Source organism: Prinia subflava, chromosome 17, assembly GCF_021018805.1.
Source record: "Prinia subflava isolate CZ2003 ecotype Zambia chromosome 17, Cam_Psub_1.2, whole genome shotgun sequence".
In the NCBI taxonomy this organism is placed as follows: Eukaryota; Metazoa; Chordata; class Aves; order Passeriformes; family Cisticolidae; genus Prinia; species Prinia subflava.
In genome coordinates, this window is record NC_086263.1 from 14,192,618 (window position 1) to 14,210,634 (window position 18,017).

The 18,017-nt window shown below is 54.5% G+C and overlaps 1 protein-coding gene across 1 annotated transcript; it reads left to right on the top strand.

The window, feature by feature from the left end:
* The first annotated feature begins 1,489 nt into the window (after positions 1–1,489).
* On the top strand, positions 1,490–11,339 carry DRG2 (developmentally regulated GTP binding protein 2). Its single transcript, XM_063414818.1, has 13 exons — positions 1,490–1,630; positions 2,762–2,922; positions 3,796–3,885; positions 4,901–4,961; positions 5,888–5,978; positions 6,330–6,402; positions 6,540–6,630; positions 6,785–6,882; positions 7,755–7,831; positions 8,465–8,553; positions 9,415–9,473; positions 9,887–9,940; positions 10,027–11,339. The coding sequence occupies exons 1-13, from the start codon at positions 1,567–1,569 to the stop codon at positions 10,111–10,113; spliced, it is 1,095 nt and encodes a 364-aa protein (XP_063270888.1). The 5' UTR covers positions 1,490–1,566; the 3' UTR covers positions 10,114–11,339.
* Positions 11,340–18,017: the final 6,678 nt, after the last annotated feature.

The following is an 18,017-nucleotide window of genomic DNA, read 5'->3' on the forward strand; positions in this document are numbered from 1 at the left end:
AAACTCAGCTCCTTTTGAGGAGAGGGCTTTCCTCATGGTTGGTGCTGGGAGATGTCCTGGTTTTAGAGGTGAAAACCAGTGGTGCTGCTCCACTGTGACCAAGTGTAGGGGTGAAACCTCCTTCCCAGGTGCTGTGTGAGTGCAGGGACCCAGCTTCCAATGGCTCTTCCCAGCCCTCTGGAGCTGTCTGTGCCATGCTGGTGGTGGCACCAGTGTCCCTGTGCTCCCCAGGGCTGTCAGTGTCCAAGTGGGACACTTGGATTTCTGGTATGGTTTAGTGGATTAACTGTTCATTGGCAGAAGCTGAGTTAGGATGGTCCTGGGGGTGTTTAGCAGGTGTAACTATCCCTAAACCAATGAAGTTGGTTTTTTTTAAAGACTTGATACGTTGTGAGAAGGGTGTGGCAAGAGCATCCTGCTCTGTGCCTGCCTTTTTACCATCCTGAAGGGAATTTCAGCTTAGATCCAGAACTGTCTGGATGTGATGTGTGGCGGGTGCAGAGCAGGCTGTGGAGCTGAAGGTTTCACAGGGGCTGTTGGTGTGTGGATTTTCCCTCCTCAAAGGCCTTTGCTTTGTTTTTTCCTTTTCTTTGAGCTGTTTGAGTTGAGAGGGGATGTTCTGTACGTCGTGGTGTGGTGAGAGAGAAGGGCCCAGGGGAGGATTTGGGGGGCAGAGGTGAGAGGTGGAGTGTTTGGGCTTGGGAGAGGATGTGGTGTCTCTTGAACCACTCTGGCTGCAGCAGGCTGTCCCTGTGGGAGCAGAGGGTGTCCGTGTGGGGGCCGAGGAGAAGTTTTGTGGAGCGATCAACATCCAAATTAAACATGAACTCTGTTGAAGGGGTCTGTGTCCGTGTGTGTTTGTCCACCACAGCACTTCCTGGTTCCAGGGGATTGCTGTGCCTTATCTCCTTCCTCGAGGGTTTCTCCAGGAATCCCAGCAGCTTCTGATGGCCTTAACTCACCGGCTCTCAGAATCATTAAAACTGGAAAAGACCCCTGAGAGCATCGAGTCGAGCCTGTGTCTGATCCCCACCTTTTCACTTGGTGGCACTGAGTGTCACGTCCAGTCTTTCCCTGAACACCTCCGGGGATGGGGAGTCCACCAACCTCTCTGGACAGCCTGTTCCAGTATCTAATCACCCTTTCCAAGAAGAGATTCCCCCTGATGCCCAGCCTGAACCTCCCCTGGCCCCCTTGAGGCTGTTTCCTGTCTCTGGCTGCCTGGGAGAAGAGCCCGATCCCCCCGCCCCGGCTCCACGGCCCGTTCAGGATCCAGCCTTAATTAGAGGAGCAGAACGAGGCAGTCCCGGTGGGGAGGCTTAACACCTTAACACCTCCCCTGCTTTCTCTTTGAGCCTGTCCCTCCGTACCTCCCGTCCCCGCAGCTCTCGCCCCGACCCGGGGTCGCCTCCCCGGGGACCCTCCCGGTGCCCCCGCGGCGGGCGGAACCCGGGGCGCGGGACTCGGGGCGCGGCCGGAGCTCGCAGCGCGGCGCGGCCCGGACGTGTGACGGGGACGGACGGCCGGGCCGGCGGCGCTTCCGGCGGGCGCGGAGCGGGGCCCGCCATGGGCATCCTGGAGAAGATCTCGGAGATCGAGAAGGAGATCGCCCGCACGCAGAAAAACAAAGGTGCGGAGGGCGGCCGGGGGCCGAGGGACCCGGGGACAGCGGGCGGGCAGAGCCGGGAGGAGGGCGGGCAGGTGGGCTGGGGTTCGGGGGGCTGGGGGTGCGAGGGGCTGTGAGGGACACAGGCGGTCTGTGAGTGATGGGGGAGCTGAGAGGGGGACGGGGGGCTGTGAGGGGCCTGGGGGCTGAGGGGGCTGCGAGTTATGGGCTGGGAGAGAGTCTGGGGGCTGTGGGGGCTCGGGGCTGTGGGGTCTGTGCACAGAGGTGCCGCTCGGGGCTGTGGGGGAGGCAGCCTGGGGATGGTTTGTGAAGCCGGGGGATTTTTGGGGACACAGAGGGCAGGATCGGGGGTGCTGGGAGCTGGGGCAGGTTGGGGAGCAGGGTGAGCCCTGGGGGTGTGTGTGAGGTGGGGGCCGCCCTCTTTGCTGCGCTCTGCTGTGGTCCCAGCCCCCCGGAGCTGGGAGGAGGTGACATCTCAAGTCCTGCTGGCACAGGAGGCTCCTGGTGTTTGAGTGGTCTGGGGCTCCCTGTGGAGCTGCTGCTGGGGGCTTTAGGCTGTGGTAAATAACAGAAATAAACCTGTAAGCTCCTGGTTTCATGCCCTCACCTGTTACAAAGTGAGACAACTACTTCCCCTTTTTTCTGGTTCAGGTGTAAATTCAAGTGTTTTGCTGAGAATAAGGCAGTAAAGTACTTTCACACATGTGAGCTCTGAGTTAAATGTGTCTTTAAAAGCTGACAAGAGGAGGGGAAAATAATCTGGTCATTTTGGAGTGCTGAATGTGACCAGGTGTAAGGAGGGGCTGTTTCCAAGAGTGGCTGCTTCCCCTGTGATCTCTCACTTCTGAATTTGTTCCCACTGGATCCCTGCTCTCCCTCTGCCTTGCTCCTTTAACTCGGGAGTTTTTTGGCTGTTTCCCTCCACTCTGGCTTTGTGCAGCTCCCTTTGAGGTTTGCCCTCAATGCCCAGGGTTCCAAAAGCTGATGGAACACCTGGGCCAGCTCTGTGCCAGCCAGGAGTTGAGATGTTCACCAAGATCCACAAGGGTTTCCTTTTGGGAAGGTTCTCATTCCCAGAAATGAACCACCAGCAACTTTCTGCCAACCAGCTTTGTTGGGTTTGTGTCTTTGCAGCCACCGAGTACCACCTGGGGCTGCTGAAGGCAAAGCTTGCCAAGTACAGAGCTCAGCTGCTGGAGCCCTCCAAGTCCCCGGCGGCCAAGGGCGAGGGCTTCGATGTGATGAAATCAGGAGATGCCCGCGTGGCACTGATCGGTTTTCCCTCTGTGGGCAAGGTCAGTGAGTGCCTGTGCTCACTGTGTTTGCTCCAGGCTGTGTTTGCAGTGGCTGCAGGGCAGGTTTGGGCTCCCAGAACCGTGGAATTGTTTGGGTTGGGAGGCTCTTCAAAGCTCAGCTTGTGGGATCCCAGCTGGAGTCCTGTGCACAGTTCTGGGGTCTGCAGCGTGGGGAGGATGTGGAACTGCTGGAGAGAGGGCTGGAGCTCCTCCCCTGTGGAGACAGGCTGAGAGAGCTGGGGCTGGGGAATAGAAGGCTGTGTGGAGACCTCACAGCACCTTCCAGTACCTGGAAAAGCTGCAGGGAAGCTGGAAAGGGAAAGCTGAAGTGGCAGGAAAAGTGGGAATGGGTTCACACTGAATGAGGGGAAATTTAGGTGAGGTATATGCAGGGAATTCTTCCCCATGAGGGTGGGGAGGTCCTGGCACAGGGTGCCCAGAGAAGCTGTGGCTGCTCTTGGATCCCTGGCAGTGTCCAAAGCCAGGTTGGATGGGGCTTGGAGCACCCTGGGACAGTCGAAGGTGTCCCTGCCCATGGCAGGGCTGGAATGAAATGAGCTTTAAGATCCCTTCCCACCCAAACCATTCCATGATTCTGTGATCTAGCTGAAGGTTGGAGATATTAAACACTCCTTCATTTTATGTGCCCTGCCCTGTGGGAACAGCCTGAAATTTGTTCTGGGCCAGCCCCAGCACTGCTGAGGGAAGGGGGACGTGCAGGATTTACCTCAGTCTGTGACAGTGTCATCACCTCAGTCCCTGTGCCTGGAACAGCCACAGCACACCTTCCACAGCCTGAGGAGCACCTTGGTCGCTTCTTTTGCTGAAGCTTTTCATTTTCCTGCCTGCTGATGCTGATCTCTTGCATTCCAGTCCACGTTTCTGAGTCTGATGACCTCGACCGCCAGCGAAGCCGCCTCGTACGAGTTCACCACGCTGACCTGCATCCCAGGAGTCATCGAAGTGAGTAGGGTTCTCCTCCAGCTGTGGAAATGTGTTTGTCACAGCCACGAAGGAGCAGAGACAGCCAAAGCTCTCCAAAGCTGATTTTTGCTTTAAATTGTTGAGTGCTGATGTAGCACTTCCCTGAACTCTGTGGGATTGGCTTCGTGATGAGGATTTTTGTGCTGCTCTTGGACTGACCACAGCAATACAACAATTCTCAACTGGATTTTGGATAGCCACTGTCAGTGCCAGTGACCAGCTGGCTGCAAATCTTGACAGATTTGTTTTTAATGAAGCTTTACAGAGGCAATCTGTGCTGTGATCACTTTCAAAACAAAATGCAGCTACTCCTGTCCTTGAGGGGTTTTATTAGTGGTGACCTCAGCATCCATCAGTAAAACAAATGATAAAGGGCATCAAACTGAAAAATGTCCAAGAGTAATGAGGAAATGTGGGTCAGGATGGAAAGGAGAATTAAATAATGAAAGTAACTGTATGGTTTGGAAAAGGACTTTAATGTAACACATTCAAGCATAGCTGTGAGCTGCAACAACAGCTAGAGAACCAATCCCTGCAAATCTAGGAATGAGAGTCTCCTGGGTTTTTTCCTGGCACTATAAGACCTGCAGCACACCTGAATAGTTGGATCTGTCACAGTAAGAGACGTGGCTTTGGTTCATTACTGAGTTTTCTCATTAGACCAAGAAAAGGAGGGTTGTTTTTCCTTTCCATTCCCCCAGCTTGGGAATACGTGACTGCTGTGCTGATTTCCTGTGCTTTGTCCAGCTGCAGTCACGGGGTGCTTTAGGGAGTCAGGATCTAATGTACAGCTGTATGTGCTGCTGAACACAGCCCATAGATCTGGAGTTTGCCTCAGGACAGAGTCATGAGCTTTGTGCAGAGTTCCCCTGGCCTGCCAGTTCCATCCAATTCCACTCTCCACAGGATGTGGACCCCCAGCACGTTTTTGGGGCTTTTGGGGCTGCTCAGGTGCCCTGCAAAAAGCTTTCAACTTTCCATCCTTCCATTTCAGTACAAAGGAGCCAATATTCAGCTGCTGGATCTGCCTGGAATCATCGAGGGAGCAGCTCAAGGTTGGCTCATGTCTGTGTTCATGTACAGGAGGGATTTGCTCTCACTGGTGTCCCCGGGTGTCTCAGATGTACACAGGTTTCTTGGGTCAAGGTTTCCTACGTTGTCTTCCCAAATTTTTGAGTCCTTGATCCCATGTGAGGCACGATTCCCATCCCTGAGCCCACGGAAGGGGCTATATGTGGCACAGAGATGGTTTTCTGGAGGTGGGAGCCAAAGCAAGCCAATCACTTCTCACCTCCTTGCCTGAGTGTTAAGTGGCTCATCTGTTTTCTGAGGAAATCTATAGAAAGATGCTGGAGAGGCGGAGGGGGAATTACAGCTAAACACTAACCTTGTTTGAGTAATTCCCTGAGCTCCTGCCAGTCCTCCCATGACTCCTGCTTCTGGGAAGAGATGTTGGCTTTGTCTCTCTGTGTTGTCATTGTCCTCATTGGCTGGTTGTGTCTGAAAATAGCTTAGGAAATCAGGGAGTCATAGAAAATCTGGAAAGGGACTCATGAAAATCATCTAGTCCATCTCCTGGCCCTGCACAGGACACCCCAACACTCCCACCCTGTGCCTGGTGTTATCCAAAGAGCTCTGGCAGCCTTGGGGCCTTGCCCATTCCCTGGGGAGCCTGGTCAGTGCTCAGCCACCCTCTGGGGGAAGAACCTTTTCCTAATATCCAACCTAACCCTCCCTGACACAGCTCCAGCCATTCCCTTGGGTCACCAGAGCAGTGCCTGTATTTCCTAAGGCACTGACCTCCCCTCTGCTAAGCTCTCTGTGCTGCCTGCAGGGCTCCCAGCAGCCTGGCTGCAGCCAGGACAGCACTGCAGGATCTTTTTCCTTGCTTTCAAGCCTCTGCACGGGGCAGGAGTCCCCAGCTGTCCCAGACCCCAGCTGGTTCCTCTTGCTGATGTGCCCCCACCTCGTGTCTCCGCAGGGAAGGGCAGGGGCCGGCAGGTGATCGCCGTGGCCAGGACTGCAGACGTCGTGATCATGATGCTGGATGCCACCAAGGGAGAGGTGCAGAGGTGAGGGAGGGCTGGGCCTCTGGGCTTCCCACGTGCCCAGAAAACGTGAGGAATTCCCTGAGGAATTGTGGGGAGCAGCTGGGGAATGAGGGATTGAATTACTGAGTACGAGGTGGGGGTTGTGTTCCATGAGGAGCATCCTGCTGCCTCAGCTGAAGGGTCATTCCTACAGCATGGCTGTCAGAGATGGGAGTGTCAGCCTGGATTTCCTCCACAGACTCTGACCTGCTTTAGGGGGGTTTGGGGCTGTAATGAAAGCTTGTGGCAGGGCTGTGTCAACACAAGATCAAAAAGGGAAAGGGCTGGTGTCACTTGGCCATGCTGAGCCTCACTGGTGCTGTGTCCATGCAGGGCCTTGCTGGAGAAAGAACTGGAATCTGTAGGAATCCGGCTGAACAAAAGCAAACCAAATATCTACTTCAAGGTGAGGCTTCCTGAGCTCCTGGAGGCACAGCTGTCTGCTTGCCTGCTCAAAGCTGAGCTCCCTCTGTGCTGCCCCTCATGTTGGACAGGCTGTGGGTTTTGCAGAATGTTCTTATGTTGCTTTTTTACCTCCTGCAGCCCAAGAAGGGTGGAGGCATCTCCTTCAACTCCACTGTCACCTTGACTCAGTGCTCTGAGAAGCTGGTTCAGCTCATCCTCCACGAATACAGTATCCTTTCCTAAAACAGGAGACCCTTAAGCCATCATGGTTCAAGTGCTTCCTGCTGTGGGACAGCCTTGGTGTCACTTTGGTGCTGGCTGTCACCAGGGAGCTCAGCCCGTGTGGTGTGTTGGGATTTGGGCCTTGACAGTGTCCACTTCAGAAATCTTCAACGCTGAGGTCCTGTTCAGAGAGGATTGTTCCCCTGACGAGTTCATTGATGTGATTGTAGGAAACAGGGTCTACATGCCGTGCCTCTATGTGAGTATCCTGGGCAGCCTGGCTGCTGTCACATCCAGCATCTCTTTTCTGTGCCAAAGGAAACGTTGGAACTTCACAAAATCATGGAATGGTTTGGGTGGGAAGGGACCTTAAAGCTCCTCTCATTCCAATCCCCTGCCATAGGCAGGGACACCTTCCAATATCCCAGGGTGCTCCAAGCCCCATCCAGCCTGGCCTTGGACACTTCCAGGGATGGAGCAGCCACAGCTTCTCTGGGCACCCTGTGCCAGGGCCTCCCCACCCTCACAGGGAAGAATTTTTTTCCCAATATCCTGTCTAACCCTGCCCTCTCAATTAAAAGCCATTCCCCCTTTGTCTTGTTACTCCATGCCTTTGTTCCTGGCTCCTAAAACAGTAATGATCTGGGGTTTAGGAGGTGGAAAACAGCTCAACGGGGAGTTTTTTACAGGCTTTGGATGTGCAGCCATGCTGTGTGTGTTCCCTGGGCCCTCTTGTGGCTGGTGCTGCCCTGGAGCAGCAGAGCTTCCAATCCTGGTGCTGAGGCTTTGCTCCCACGTGTGGAGCCTCCCCTGCTGCCAGCTCCGTGCTTAACTTGTCACGTCTGGTCCCTTGTGTGCCAGAGGTCCCTTTAGGGCTCTGTTTCTTGCCACTGGGTCTCTATGAAATCAGAGACACCAGAGAACGTGTTCCAAGTCATCCCAATGGGAGAATTTTAAAAGGCCAAAATTTATATTCAGGCTTCTGAATTTTAATAGTTTGTTTTACTGAGAGTCTTGGCTTATCTTCTGAGAGGCTCTGCATTTCTGTTTCAGGTGCTGGAGCTACCTTGTTATTTCTGCATGTTACTGAATTGCCTTTTTAAGGGCTGTGTTGTTTTCCCTTTGGTTTAGGTCTATAACAAGATTGACCAGATATCCATGGAGGAGGTGGATCGTCTTGCTCGGAGGCCCCACAGTGTTGTCATCAGGTAGGAGCTGTCAGGTTGCCTTTTCTGCTGGCCTGCCTGGTGTGGGGTTCATTTCACGCCCCTTTCTCCAGCTCCTCCCAGGGCTGCTGGGGTGAGAAGCAGAGCTGCTGTGCAGCTTTTCCCAGATCTCCTTCCCCTGGAGAGGCAGGCAGCTTGGCTTCTCCGTGCTGTCTGCAGGACAGAGTCAGTCTGGCTTGTTTCCTTGTGCTGATAGATCTGTTTGAGCTTTGCTGCTTCAAAGCTGTTCACCCTTCTGGAATCATGGAATGGTTTGGGTTAGAGGGGACCCTAAAGCTCATCTCATTCCACCCCCTACCATGGGCAGGGACTCCTCTAGATCAGTTTGCTCCAGGCTCCATCTAACCTAGCCTTGAACAATTCCAGGGATGGAGCAGCCAGACACTCTCTGTGCAACCTGTTCCAGTGCTTTTCCACCCCTCTAGTAAGGAAATTCTCCCTAATATCTAATTTAACCCTGCCCTCCTTCAGTTTAAGGTTGTTTTACCTTCTGTTTTTCCTCTCCTTGCCGCATTAAAGACTTTCCCCTCACTCTCCAGCACTTATTAAAGACATTTCATGTTCTTCTGATCCCTAAATCACAACAGCAGTAAACATGATCCTGGTGTTTTGCAGCTGTGGCATGAAGCTGAACCTGGACTACCTGCTGGAAAAGCTCTGGGAATACCTGGCACTCACCTGCATCTACACCAAGAAACGGGGCCGTAAGTGACCACGAGCTGAGCAGAAGGTTTGAAAGGCACAAATGCTGCTGCTGCTGCTGCTGCTGCTCATGGAAGGCAGACAGGCCACCAGCAGGGCTGGTGCCTTGGAAATGCTGGAATTAACTCCCTCCTTAATCATCTTTCAGCTCTTGGGAAATGCTTCCTGCTCTGTCTGATCCTGCCGTGTGTGGATCCCACCATGGCCTTCCTGTTGTATTTTACAAGAGCTGAATTTTCATAAGTCTTTGCATGATGTAAGAGAACAAAGTGTGCAAGTTCTCAGCTTTTTTTTTCCCTTGTTATGCACACTGTGATGAACTGTTGAGCCCATCAGAACCCAGAAGTTTCCTGTTCCTGCTGCAAGAAATTGGTGATTCCCATAACTTTGGAGGTGCCTTCGAGCCTCCTTTTGCTTTATAACCCACTTGCAGCTTTTCCCAGTGCTGAAGGCACATCTATAACTTGCCCTGTTTGGTTGTGAACAGCTGAACTTGGGTGGATATGAAGAGATCAAGGAATTTTCTGAGCTTGTTGAACTCTGAAATCTTGGGGATTTTGGTTTTCCTTGAGCAGGTGTGTTTTGACTTGGGTGGTTTTGTTTCTCTTAAGTCAAGGGCTTGGGATGGATTTAGATCAGGTGGGTTTGTGAGTAAGCTGCTGACTGTGTGGGGTGGGGAATTGCACTTGTGGGTAGTGGAGAGCTGATTTGATGCTTTTAGGTACTGGATCCCTGTTCTTTCTAGGAGCAGGAAGGAGGAATTTGGGAGTAGTAAGCACAAGGTGATGTGAGATGGTGTCAGCATTTTAGAACACACTTGATAGTAATCCAATGCTTTTTCCCCCCCTTCTGCTTCTCCACAGAGAGACCAGACTTTACAGATGCCATTATTCTACGGAAAGGGGCCTCTGTGGAACATGTGGTAATTTTTCTGCATCTTTTACATTTCCCTGTGTGCAGCAGGCAGTTCCTCCTGGACCTGCTGTGATTTGTGCTTCATAAAGCTCAGGGCGTGTCAGTGTTTGGTTGGGCTTCTCCTTTTGTTGCCTTTACCAATTTTATCTGCCTCAGGTTTCTTTCACAGCTGCTATAAAAGCTTTAAACAGTAATTATTTAATGCAGCCCAGTGAAAAAACACATGGAAGCAATGGAATGTGTGGGCTGGTGGTTCCTGTGTCTGTTCTGTGTGGTTTCAGGTGCTGTTAACTGTCTCCTAAAGTTTTAATTGTAAATTCTGGCATAGACTTGAGTTTCTTTTAATTCCTGGGTGTTGAAAAAGTTGTTTGCAAAGTGGTGTCATGGAAATACTTCAACTTCTGCCTGTCTGTCTTGCAGTGCCATCGGATTCACAGATCATTAGCCAGCCAGTTCAAATATGCCTTGGTGTGGGTAAGTGTTAGACAGCAACTGCAATCCCTGTTTTCAGGTCTCTCTGACTGGTCTTCTAACCCTTCTCCCCATTTTTTGCTTCCAAGGGGACAAGCACAAAGTACAGCCCTCAAAGAGTGGGCTTAACCCATATGATGGAGCATGAAGATGTCATTCAGATCGTAAAGAAGTAACTGCTGGTGCCTGGCCTTGCCTTTAATCACTGCAATTGGAACTGACCACGTAAAAACAAAACAAAACACACCAAAAAAAAAAAGGAGAAAAAAAAAAGAAAAAAAAAAGAAAAAGGGAGATGTGTTCCAGAGCCAAGAAAGCTTCTGTGAAGCTCCTTCTCTTGGAGAAAGGCAGAAAATGAGGCTACTGTGCTTGCAGGTGGGGATGGGGAAGATGGGTTTCCATCTCGCAGCATTTCAGGCCAAAAGATGTTTCTTAAAACTTTAAAAGGAGCCAGTTCTCCTAGGACACAGCTCACAGTTCCACAGCCAGCAGTGTCCTGCCCCTTGTGGGGTTTGCACATGAATCCATGTGCATTCCCAGTGGGAAGTGTTTGAATTTGTGTGAAAAAATCTGCCCCTGGGCTGAGAGAACATTGCTGATGTTTTGCTGCTTATCCATTCACTTAATTTAAGCATTGATCTGAAACAGAATCAGACTTCTCCCTCCCCTGCTCCCTGGACACGTCTCTGCAGCTGCGACAACCCCGATTTTTAATGGTCCCACCTCAATTAACATTAAAACCTGGCACTCTGTGCCTCTCCATAGCCTTGCAGTGGGTTTCGTAAGACATCCTGGTCCAACTGGTACTGAGAGATGAGCAATTAAACTGGTAGTGGTTAATTAGCCTGGCCAGTCTGCAGTGGGGTATGGTCCAAGAGCTGTAGTCTGGGCTGAGGATTCACTTCTGGCATTGCCCTCTTTGAGGAGCTGCCTTGGGAGCTTCCTCCTTTGTTGGGCAGGAGTTGTCCTGCCCTTTAGTCCCCAAGGTGGAGGTGTCATCAAGCATGGCCCTAAATTCCAGTCACAGCTCTTTGGAGCTCACGGTACCACCCCATGCCATGAGTTTTACCCCAGCCCTGTTAAACACTGCTTGTCTGGATACTGTTCATCAGAAATCTGGGATTTTTGTAATCATGCTTTTCCATTGAATACTGTTGCTAAACAATTCAGAGTGCCTGACAGAGGACAGCTCTTGCCTTCTGGGATCAAGAGCTGCCAATAGCTTTTATTTTCTTTCATTGGAAAAGGGTTCGGTCTGACGTGGATGCAGAACTGTGAGGACAGGTGTGACACTTGTCTGAGCAGGGTTCTCCCTGCTCCTCCCCACTCTTCACAACCTGATTGAGCAGAAATGGAAGGATTATTTTATTTGAGAAAATAAAAAGTTGTTATTTCATGTGAATGGTGGGTAGATGGCTTGGTGTGTTCCTAACTCTCTTTTTTCCCTTTGGCCTGGATCCTGGATGCTGTCTCAGGAGGTGTAGGGGGCAGTAGAAGGTGAAGTGGCTGCAAGAGACTGATGATGGGAGATAAATAGGTACTATACACAGTGCCCAAGCTAAGAAGGTGACTTTGAACTCTGTAAGTTCCCTTCCCTGTTCCTGGCTTTGTTCACAGCTGGAGTGCAGAGGAAATCCTGACCACGGAGGCAGCAAGTAGAGAACAAGCTCCAAATTATCCACATTATCCCTGTCTGGCAGTGGAAAGCTGGCCCTTCCTGGTGTGAGCTGGGTGGGATGCTGTTCCAGCACATTAACTCACCCTTCCCATTTCCCGTGAAGGTCACACAGGCAGAGTTACCCTCACAAAGACTAATTTTGGTTTCGTTTTGTCCCTGAGTTTCTGACTTTTCCATCCAAATCCTGCAGCCTGCCAAGCCTTGGCACGGAGCCGGGCAACCAGAACTGCTGACAGGGCTTCATCCTCAGCCCAGGTAGTGCTGGGAGCCAGGAGGGTGCTCGGTGTGAGGCTGAAATTCTCAGTGTTACCTGCTAAAACCTGTCCTTGAATAGCTGGTGCTGCCTCAGTGTGGGTTTCAAATTGATTTTGGCATATCGTTGTTAAAACTCCCTCTGCCTAATTAGCTTCATTTAGGAAAATGGGCATTTTATCCTGTTCAAAATGAACAGATACATGATTAAAATTGGAATGGGGATGAAGTAAAAATAGTTAAGCTAGGAGAAGCCAACTTCTTTTTTCAGAGAGAGTAGCTTTTTTGGCAGCAAGTTTATAGCTGCATTTGAAAATGCACCATTTAATTGCAGTATTCCTTCTTCCAGGAGCTTCCCTAATTGTTCTGCACTTATGTTAAAAGCAGCAAACGTTGCAGTTCGTGCTGGAGTGAGTTTGCCTCCAAGAGATCTCCAAGTCCTGAAAAGACAACATCCAAAGGGCAAGGGGGAAATCTGCTGCAGCATTAGGGTTGTACTGGAGCCTCCTGGGGTTTATGGAATTTGCAGCACTTCAGTATTTAAAGGGGCTTATAAAAAAGGTGGAGAGGGACTTTTCACAAGGGCATGCACTGACAGGAAAAGTGGGAATGGTTTTAAACAGAAAGGGGAGCTGCAGATGAGGTGTTGGGAGGAAATTCTTCCCTGTGAGGGTGGTGAGACCCTGGCACAGGCTGCCAAGAGAAGCTGAGGCTGCCCCATCCCTGGAAGTGTCCCAGGCCAAGGCTTGGGACAGCCTGGGTTAGTGGAAGGTGTCCCTGCCCATGGCAGGGAGTGGAACGAGATGAGCTTTGAGCTCCCGTCCAACCCAAACCATTCTGGGATTTCATGGCTCTTACAAGAGCCCCTCACTGGGGAGCTGCTGAAGGGAAATGCCACCAGAATCTCTTTGTGTGTTGGGAGAAGGTGGGTGCAGGCAGGAGCTGTGGCTTTGTCCCCAAAACAGCAGCACCCTGCATTTCTCTGCTGTAGGAGGAAAGCCTGGGCTGGTGACGCTCAGAGAAAGCTGCCCTCAGCAGCCCTGCTGCTGCTCTGTGCTCCTGCCTTGCTCTTCAGCTGCCTCCAGGCTCGTTCGTGCTGTTCCCCGGGGGCTGTGCCCATCCTGCCCCATCCCTGGGGCCGTTCCCCTGCCTGGGCACAGCCGTGCAGCCCTCCGGGTGTGGGGCAGGGTGGATCAGCCTCCCCACAGCCCATCAGACACCCTCCACCTAGCGCTGCAACCGGCTCGAGGCGTGCTGTGTTTAAAATGCCTGTTCCAGGCAATCAGGCAGGTTTGATTGGCTGAACGCTCCTCTTATAATTTAATTTAGTCAGGAATCGTTTGCAAGGTAATAAAGAGTGACTCTGCCTCCAAATACATTCATTTAATTCAATGAGAGATGGTTGCTGCGGCGGGCTCGCCTCAGCCATCTCCCCTCACCCAGCTCCCCTCACCCCATCACGGTGACATCTCAAAGTGCTGCTCAGGGCCGTATATAAGAGTCACGATCCGCAGTGACAGCTTAATTGTCTCAAATGCTGACAAGGGTCACCCCAGCCAGCCATCGCGAGTGGCGCGGAGCCGGCTGGGGAGGCTGCGGAGGGGAGGATTTATGGCTGGCAAATAGTTTTGAATTCCTCTGGTTGCGCCTGCTAAATGATGAACCTGCCCCGAGGGGATTTGGGCTATTGATTGTAATTTGCAGTTAAGCCCTCGCGTTCTGAGGAATCAGCATAATAAATACCCACCGCATTACGGCTGGGACGTGCCTGCCTGCAGCAGGAGGAAGCGGAGGTTTTCCCGGCTCGGATGCTGCAGCAGGATCTTCTCTCTGCCCCTGCGTTTGGCTGAGCCACAGGCTCCATCACTGCGGGAAAATGGTGCCCAGTTTGGTGGGATGCAGCAGCCCAGTGCTGGAATGGGGAGAATGGAGTGCTGTGAAGGCAGGTGGAGTGTCCTGCTTGTCCAGGGAGGAGAGGATGCTCTGTATTTTTGGGGTAAGGGGTGCCTAGATCCCTGCCAGAACCTCTGCAGCCCACCTTTGGAGAGGGGTGTGAGGAGGTGCATTTGTTCCTCACTCCCATGTTCTGGGATTTCTTCTAAACTTCCATTGGTTTGGGGGCCAGAATGGGTCAGGGCCATTTTCCAGCTGTTCACATCTGGGCTACGCTGTGCCTCATCTGCATCGTGGAAGGGATGCGGGACGGTCCAGCTGTGTCACCAGGGGTGCAAGGGACAAGGACCACGGGAGGAGGGGGCCCTCACCCCTCCGGCCACTCCCTCCCTGCTGCTCCCCAGCTCTGTGAGGGAAGATCAGCTCCCATCCCTCCGCTCATGAGTGCAGATGAGAATAATAGCAGTCATCAAATATGCATCGGTCCCTGCGCGCAGCAGCGATGTCCCCGCGGGGAGCAGGGCTGGAGCACGGCGCTGGCAGAGCTCCGAGCCAGCCCCACGCCATGCAGGGCAAGTGGCCACCCCAGGTGAGTGCCCGTGGGTGCCCCAGATGGGTGGCACCTCCCTTGGGCTCGCAGGCTTTGCTGGGAAGGGGCCTTGGTGTGTGATGGTGGTTTTTAAGCAAACGCTGCTGTTCAGGCTCTCCTGGTCGAGGTGTGTGGTGTCCCCTCACCTCTGCCTGTCCCTGCCTGTCTGCTTGTTGTCTTTATCCCCCCTTATCTCACCTTTCTGATTTCCTGCCTTCTCCACAGCCCCACACTCCCTCCAGAGCAGGGTGGCCTCCTCTGAACGCTCCCTCCTTCCCTGGAGCCCTGGACCCCATGTTTCCTGCCACCCCTTCCCCACATTCCTTTTACCTCGGGGTTGTTTTGCCCCAGGAAAGCTCCTGGGCTTGGCTTTGGGACTGAGGAGATGGCACAGGGCTGTGACCTGGCTCTGGGGCTGCCAGCCAGGATATTCCTGGGTGCACGCCAGCATCGTGCCCAGCTGGTCTGTGCTTCCAGCATCTGCTCTGGCCTATCTCCTCCCAGAACACCTCCCTCGTGGGGAGCAGGCAGCAGCTGGCAGGCAGGGATTGCCATGTATTGTTCCTGTGCTGGGTCCCCATCCTCATTTTGGAGTCAGGAACTGGAGGGGGCAGGAATTAGCCAGGTCAGGGGGGTGATGGGTGCTTGGGGGAGCAAGGAAAGACCCCACTGTGCCTCAGTGTGCCTCAGGGGCTTGCAGGGCTGTGCCACTGTCACATTGCTGGAAAGCTCCAGTTTATCCCTATGCTCCCAGCATCCCTGGAGCTGTGACTGGAGTGACAAGAGCTGTGGCTGGGCTTCCTCACCTGCTCACAGGTGTTTGAAAGTGGATGTGCAATGGTGCAGAAATGAAGACAGGGAAGGGGATGTGGTGAGAGGCGCTGCCGCAGCCAGGCGGTGCCTGGGCTGGCCCCGTGTGCCGGAGCACGGAGCTCCCCGGCAGCGCCGGGGCCGGCGTGGTGTGGTGTGGTGGCACAGAGCCCTGCTCCGGCTGTAACTGGAAACAGGCTGTAAGCAGAGCCGGGGCCGGCTGGTGACCGCAGACCTGCCTGGAGAAGTGGAGCTGCCGCCTCTGGAGCTCTGCCCGCCGCTGCCGGCACTCCAAAGGTACCGGGCTGGGGCGGGTGAACCCCCAGGACAAAGTCTCCATCCCCTCCCTGCCTCCCTGCGGCGGTGGCAGCGGGGCTGCCCCGGGCCGTGTCCCTGGGGTGAGGTGGTTTTCCTTGCCTCACCCACGTGGCTGGAGGCACTCAGGACTGACCTGACCAAAGGATGCTCTGGGTGCCTTCTACCAGAGCCTTGGTGCCCATTGCCACTACAGAGAGCCCTCACTGCCAGGTTTTGCACCCAGGGTGCCTCCTGTGCACTGCTGCTGGATGCAGCCATGCCCAGACACCCTGGAAACAGCCACCAAGTGTGGGTCCCCTCTGCAGGCCCCTCTGACCCCCTGCATTTCCTTCCATCCCCCTGCACTTGGGCACAAAATCCTCTTGGTCAGCTCTGCTGTTCCAAAGGCGCATGAACCCTGTGTACAGGGTGTAGAACATTTTTGGGGTCTGGTACGGAGGGTGGGACCATGGAAGGCAGCATCTGTGTGGGGTGAAGCCTCTTCTCTCTCCCTTTATTCCCCCGCTTGGAGAGCCCTTGTCATGGGCAGGGAGGCACCAGGGGCACAGCCATGGCAACAGGAGCTGTGCCAGCACCCAGGGCACGGACAGCACTGCTGGGACCACTGCCCTGCCAGGGGGGGACAGAGGTAGGGACCATGGAAGGCAGTGGGGCGGTGGCAAGGACTGCACGAGTGGTGGGATGCAGGGGGTGACCTGCACCAGCTTTTCACCAGGCTGGTACCCTTTGCTCTCTGCCAGCAGAGAGACAAGGGCTGTGCCTGGTCCAAGGTGGTTCCCTGCCACATCGTGGTGTGCAGGCTCTGTGTGCCCGTGCCAGGAGGAGGGTTGGGTTGTGGGGTGGGGTAGGTGTCCTGGCAGGGCGGGCTCTGGCAGGCCCATATGGCTCAGTGGCCATGGCAGACCTGTGCATGGACTGTGACAGTGCCAGGTAGGGCTCCTGAGGATCCTGTGTTTGTCACAGACCCTCTGATGCCTGCCAGGTGCCTCTCATCCCACTCTGTCCCTCTGCCCACCCTGCTCTCCAGAGCTGCCTCCATCTGTGCAGATTAGGATGTGTCTATCCCACAAATTAATGCAGGGAGTGGGCAAAGCCACGGGATCATGGTGGATGCCCGTCCACTGTAGATGTGGCAGGGAGAGACAGGCTGGGGAGAGCACAGTGCCAGGGGAGGTGCCAGCCTTGGGCTCTCCAATTCCTGGGGGAGACCAATGGGTTCAGCCCAGCAGCTGCTGCTGGTTCTTTGGTTCTGCCAGCTGCTGCACAGCTGGATGCTTCTGCCTCCCCAAATTCATCCCCTGTAAGGGGTGCAGCGGGTGCTGCCCCTGCCCACACCAGCCCCACTGCTGCCTGCAGGTGATCCATGTGGGACAGCGAGTTCCCTCTGCTGCTGCTGAAACTTTGATGAGCTGCAGCCGCAGGAATCCAGGCCTGGCATTAACATTTGATGTGGTCACCCCGCTCCTGGGCACGTGTGTGCACAAACACGCTGCTGGCACTGCTGCGGGTCACACGTGTGCCACATGCAGCCCCTCTTGCCAGCTGTTTGTGGGCACGTGTGGCACCCTGCACGTACCTGACACCTGGCACGGCATGAGGCGTCCCCCTGCGGGCTCTGGGCTCCTCGGTGCTTCCCAGCAGGGCTGTGGAATTCGGTCTGGTGTTGGGTCCCTCCCCTGGGTGTGCTCCCACTGCTGTCTTGGGCTCTGCAGAATTGTCACCTCCCTCTTGGTGCCGCCGTTTGGTTTCTCGGGTCCCTGGGCTCCGTTCGTCTCCGTGCTGACCGCAGGAAGAGGCTGACTCCTCAGGGCGGGGCAGAGGAAGCCTCGAGGCGTGGGGAGGTGGCAGGGTCCCGTTTTGGGGTAACGGCGCTGCCGCTGCAGCGTCCCCCTGGAGGGACGCTCCCAGCAGCAGGGGCCCTTCCCTGCTCCTTCGGAAAAGTCTCGGGGCTGGCGTGGTGCATCCCTTACATTATTCATGCCGCCGCAAGCCCGGCGGTTGGGTTACAGCCGCATCCCAGCCACCGGCACCGCGCTGCCGACCCGCGGGGTGCGCGGGAGGCAGAGCAGCTCCGCCGGGCTGCCCCCGGGCCGGTCCCGCCGCCCCAGCGCCATGCCAAGCGGGAACGGGCGGGCACCGGCGCCCGAGGGAGCCGCGCACGGGCATGTGCCTCGCCAAACCCGGGCACAGGTAAATACCCAGCCGGGCCAGGCGGCGGGGTCCGGAGCCGGGCGCTGTGCCGGGAGCAGGCGCCTGCCCGCACAGAGCATCCTCTGCCAGGGCCCCGCCGGGGCCGGAGCATGAGCGCCCGCCGCTGCCAGGATGGTCGGCAAGAAGGGAGAGCCCAAAGGGAAGGCGGGCAAAGGGAAAGGGAAGGATGGCAAGAAGGGCAAGAAGGAGGATCCCAACGAGTCAGAGGATGCCTCGGATGCGGAGCTGCTGAAGACAGAGGAGAGCGAGGAGACGAAGGTGGTGGAGGAGGAAAAGGAAGAAAAGGAGGAAAAGGAGGAAAAGGAGGAAAAGGAGGAGGAAAAGGAGAA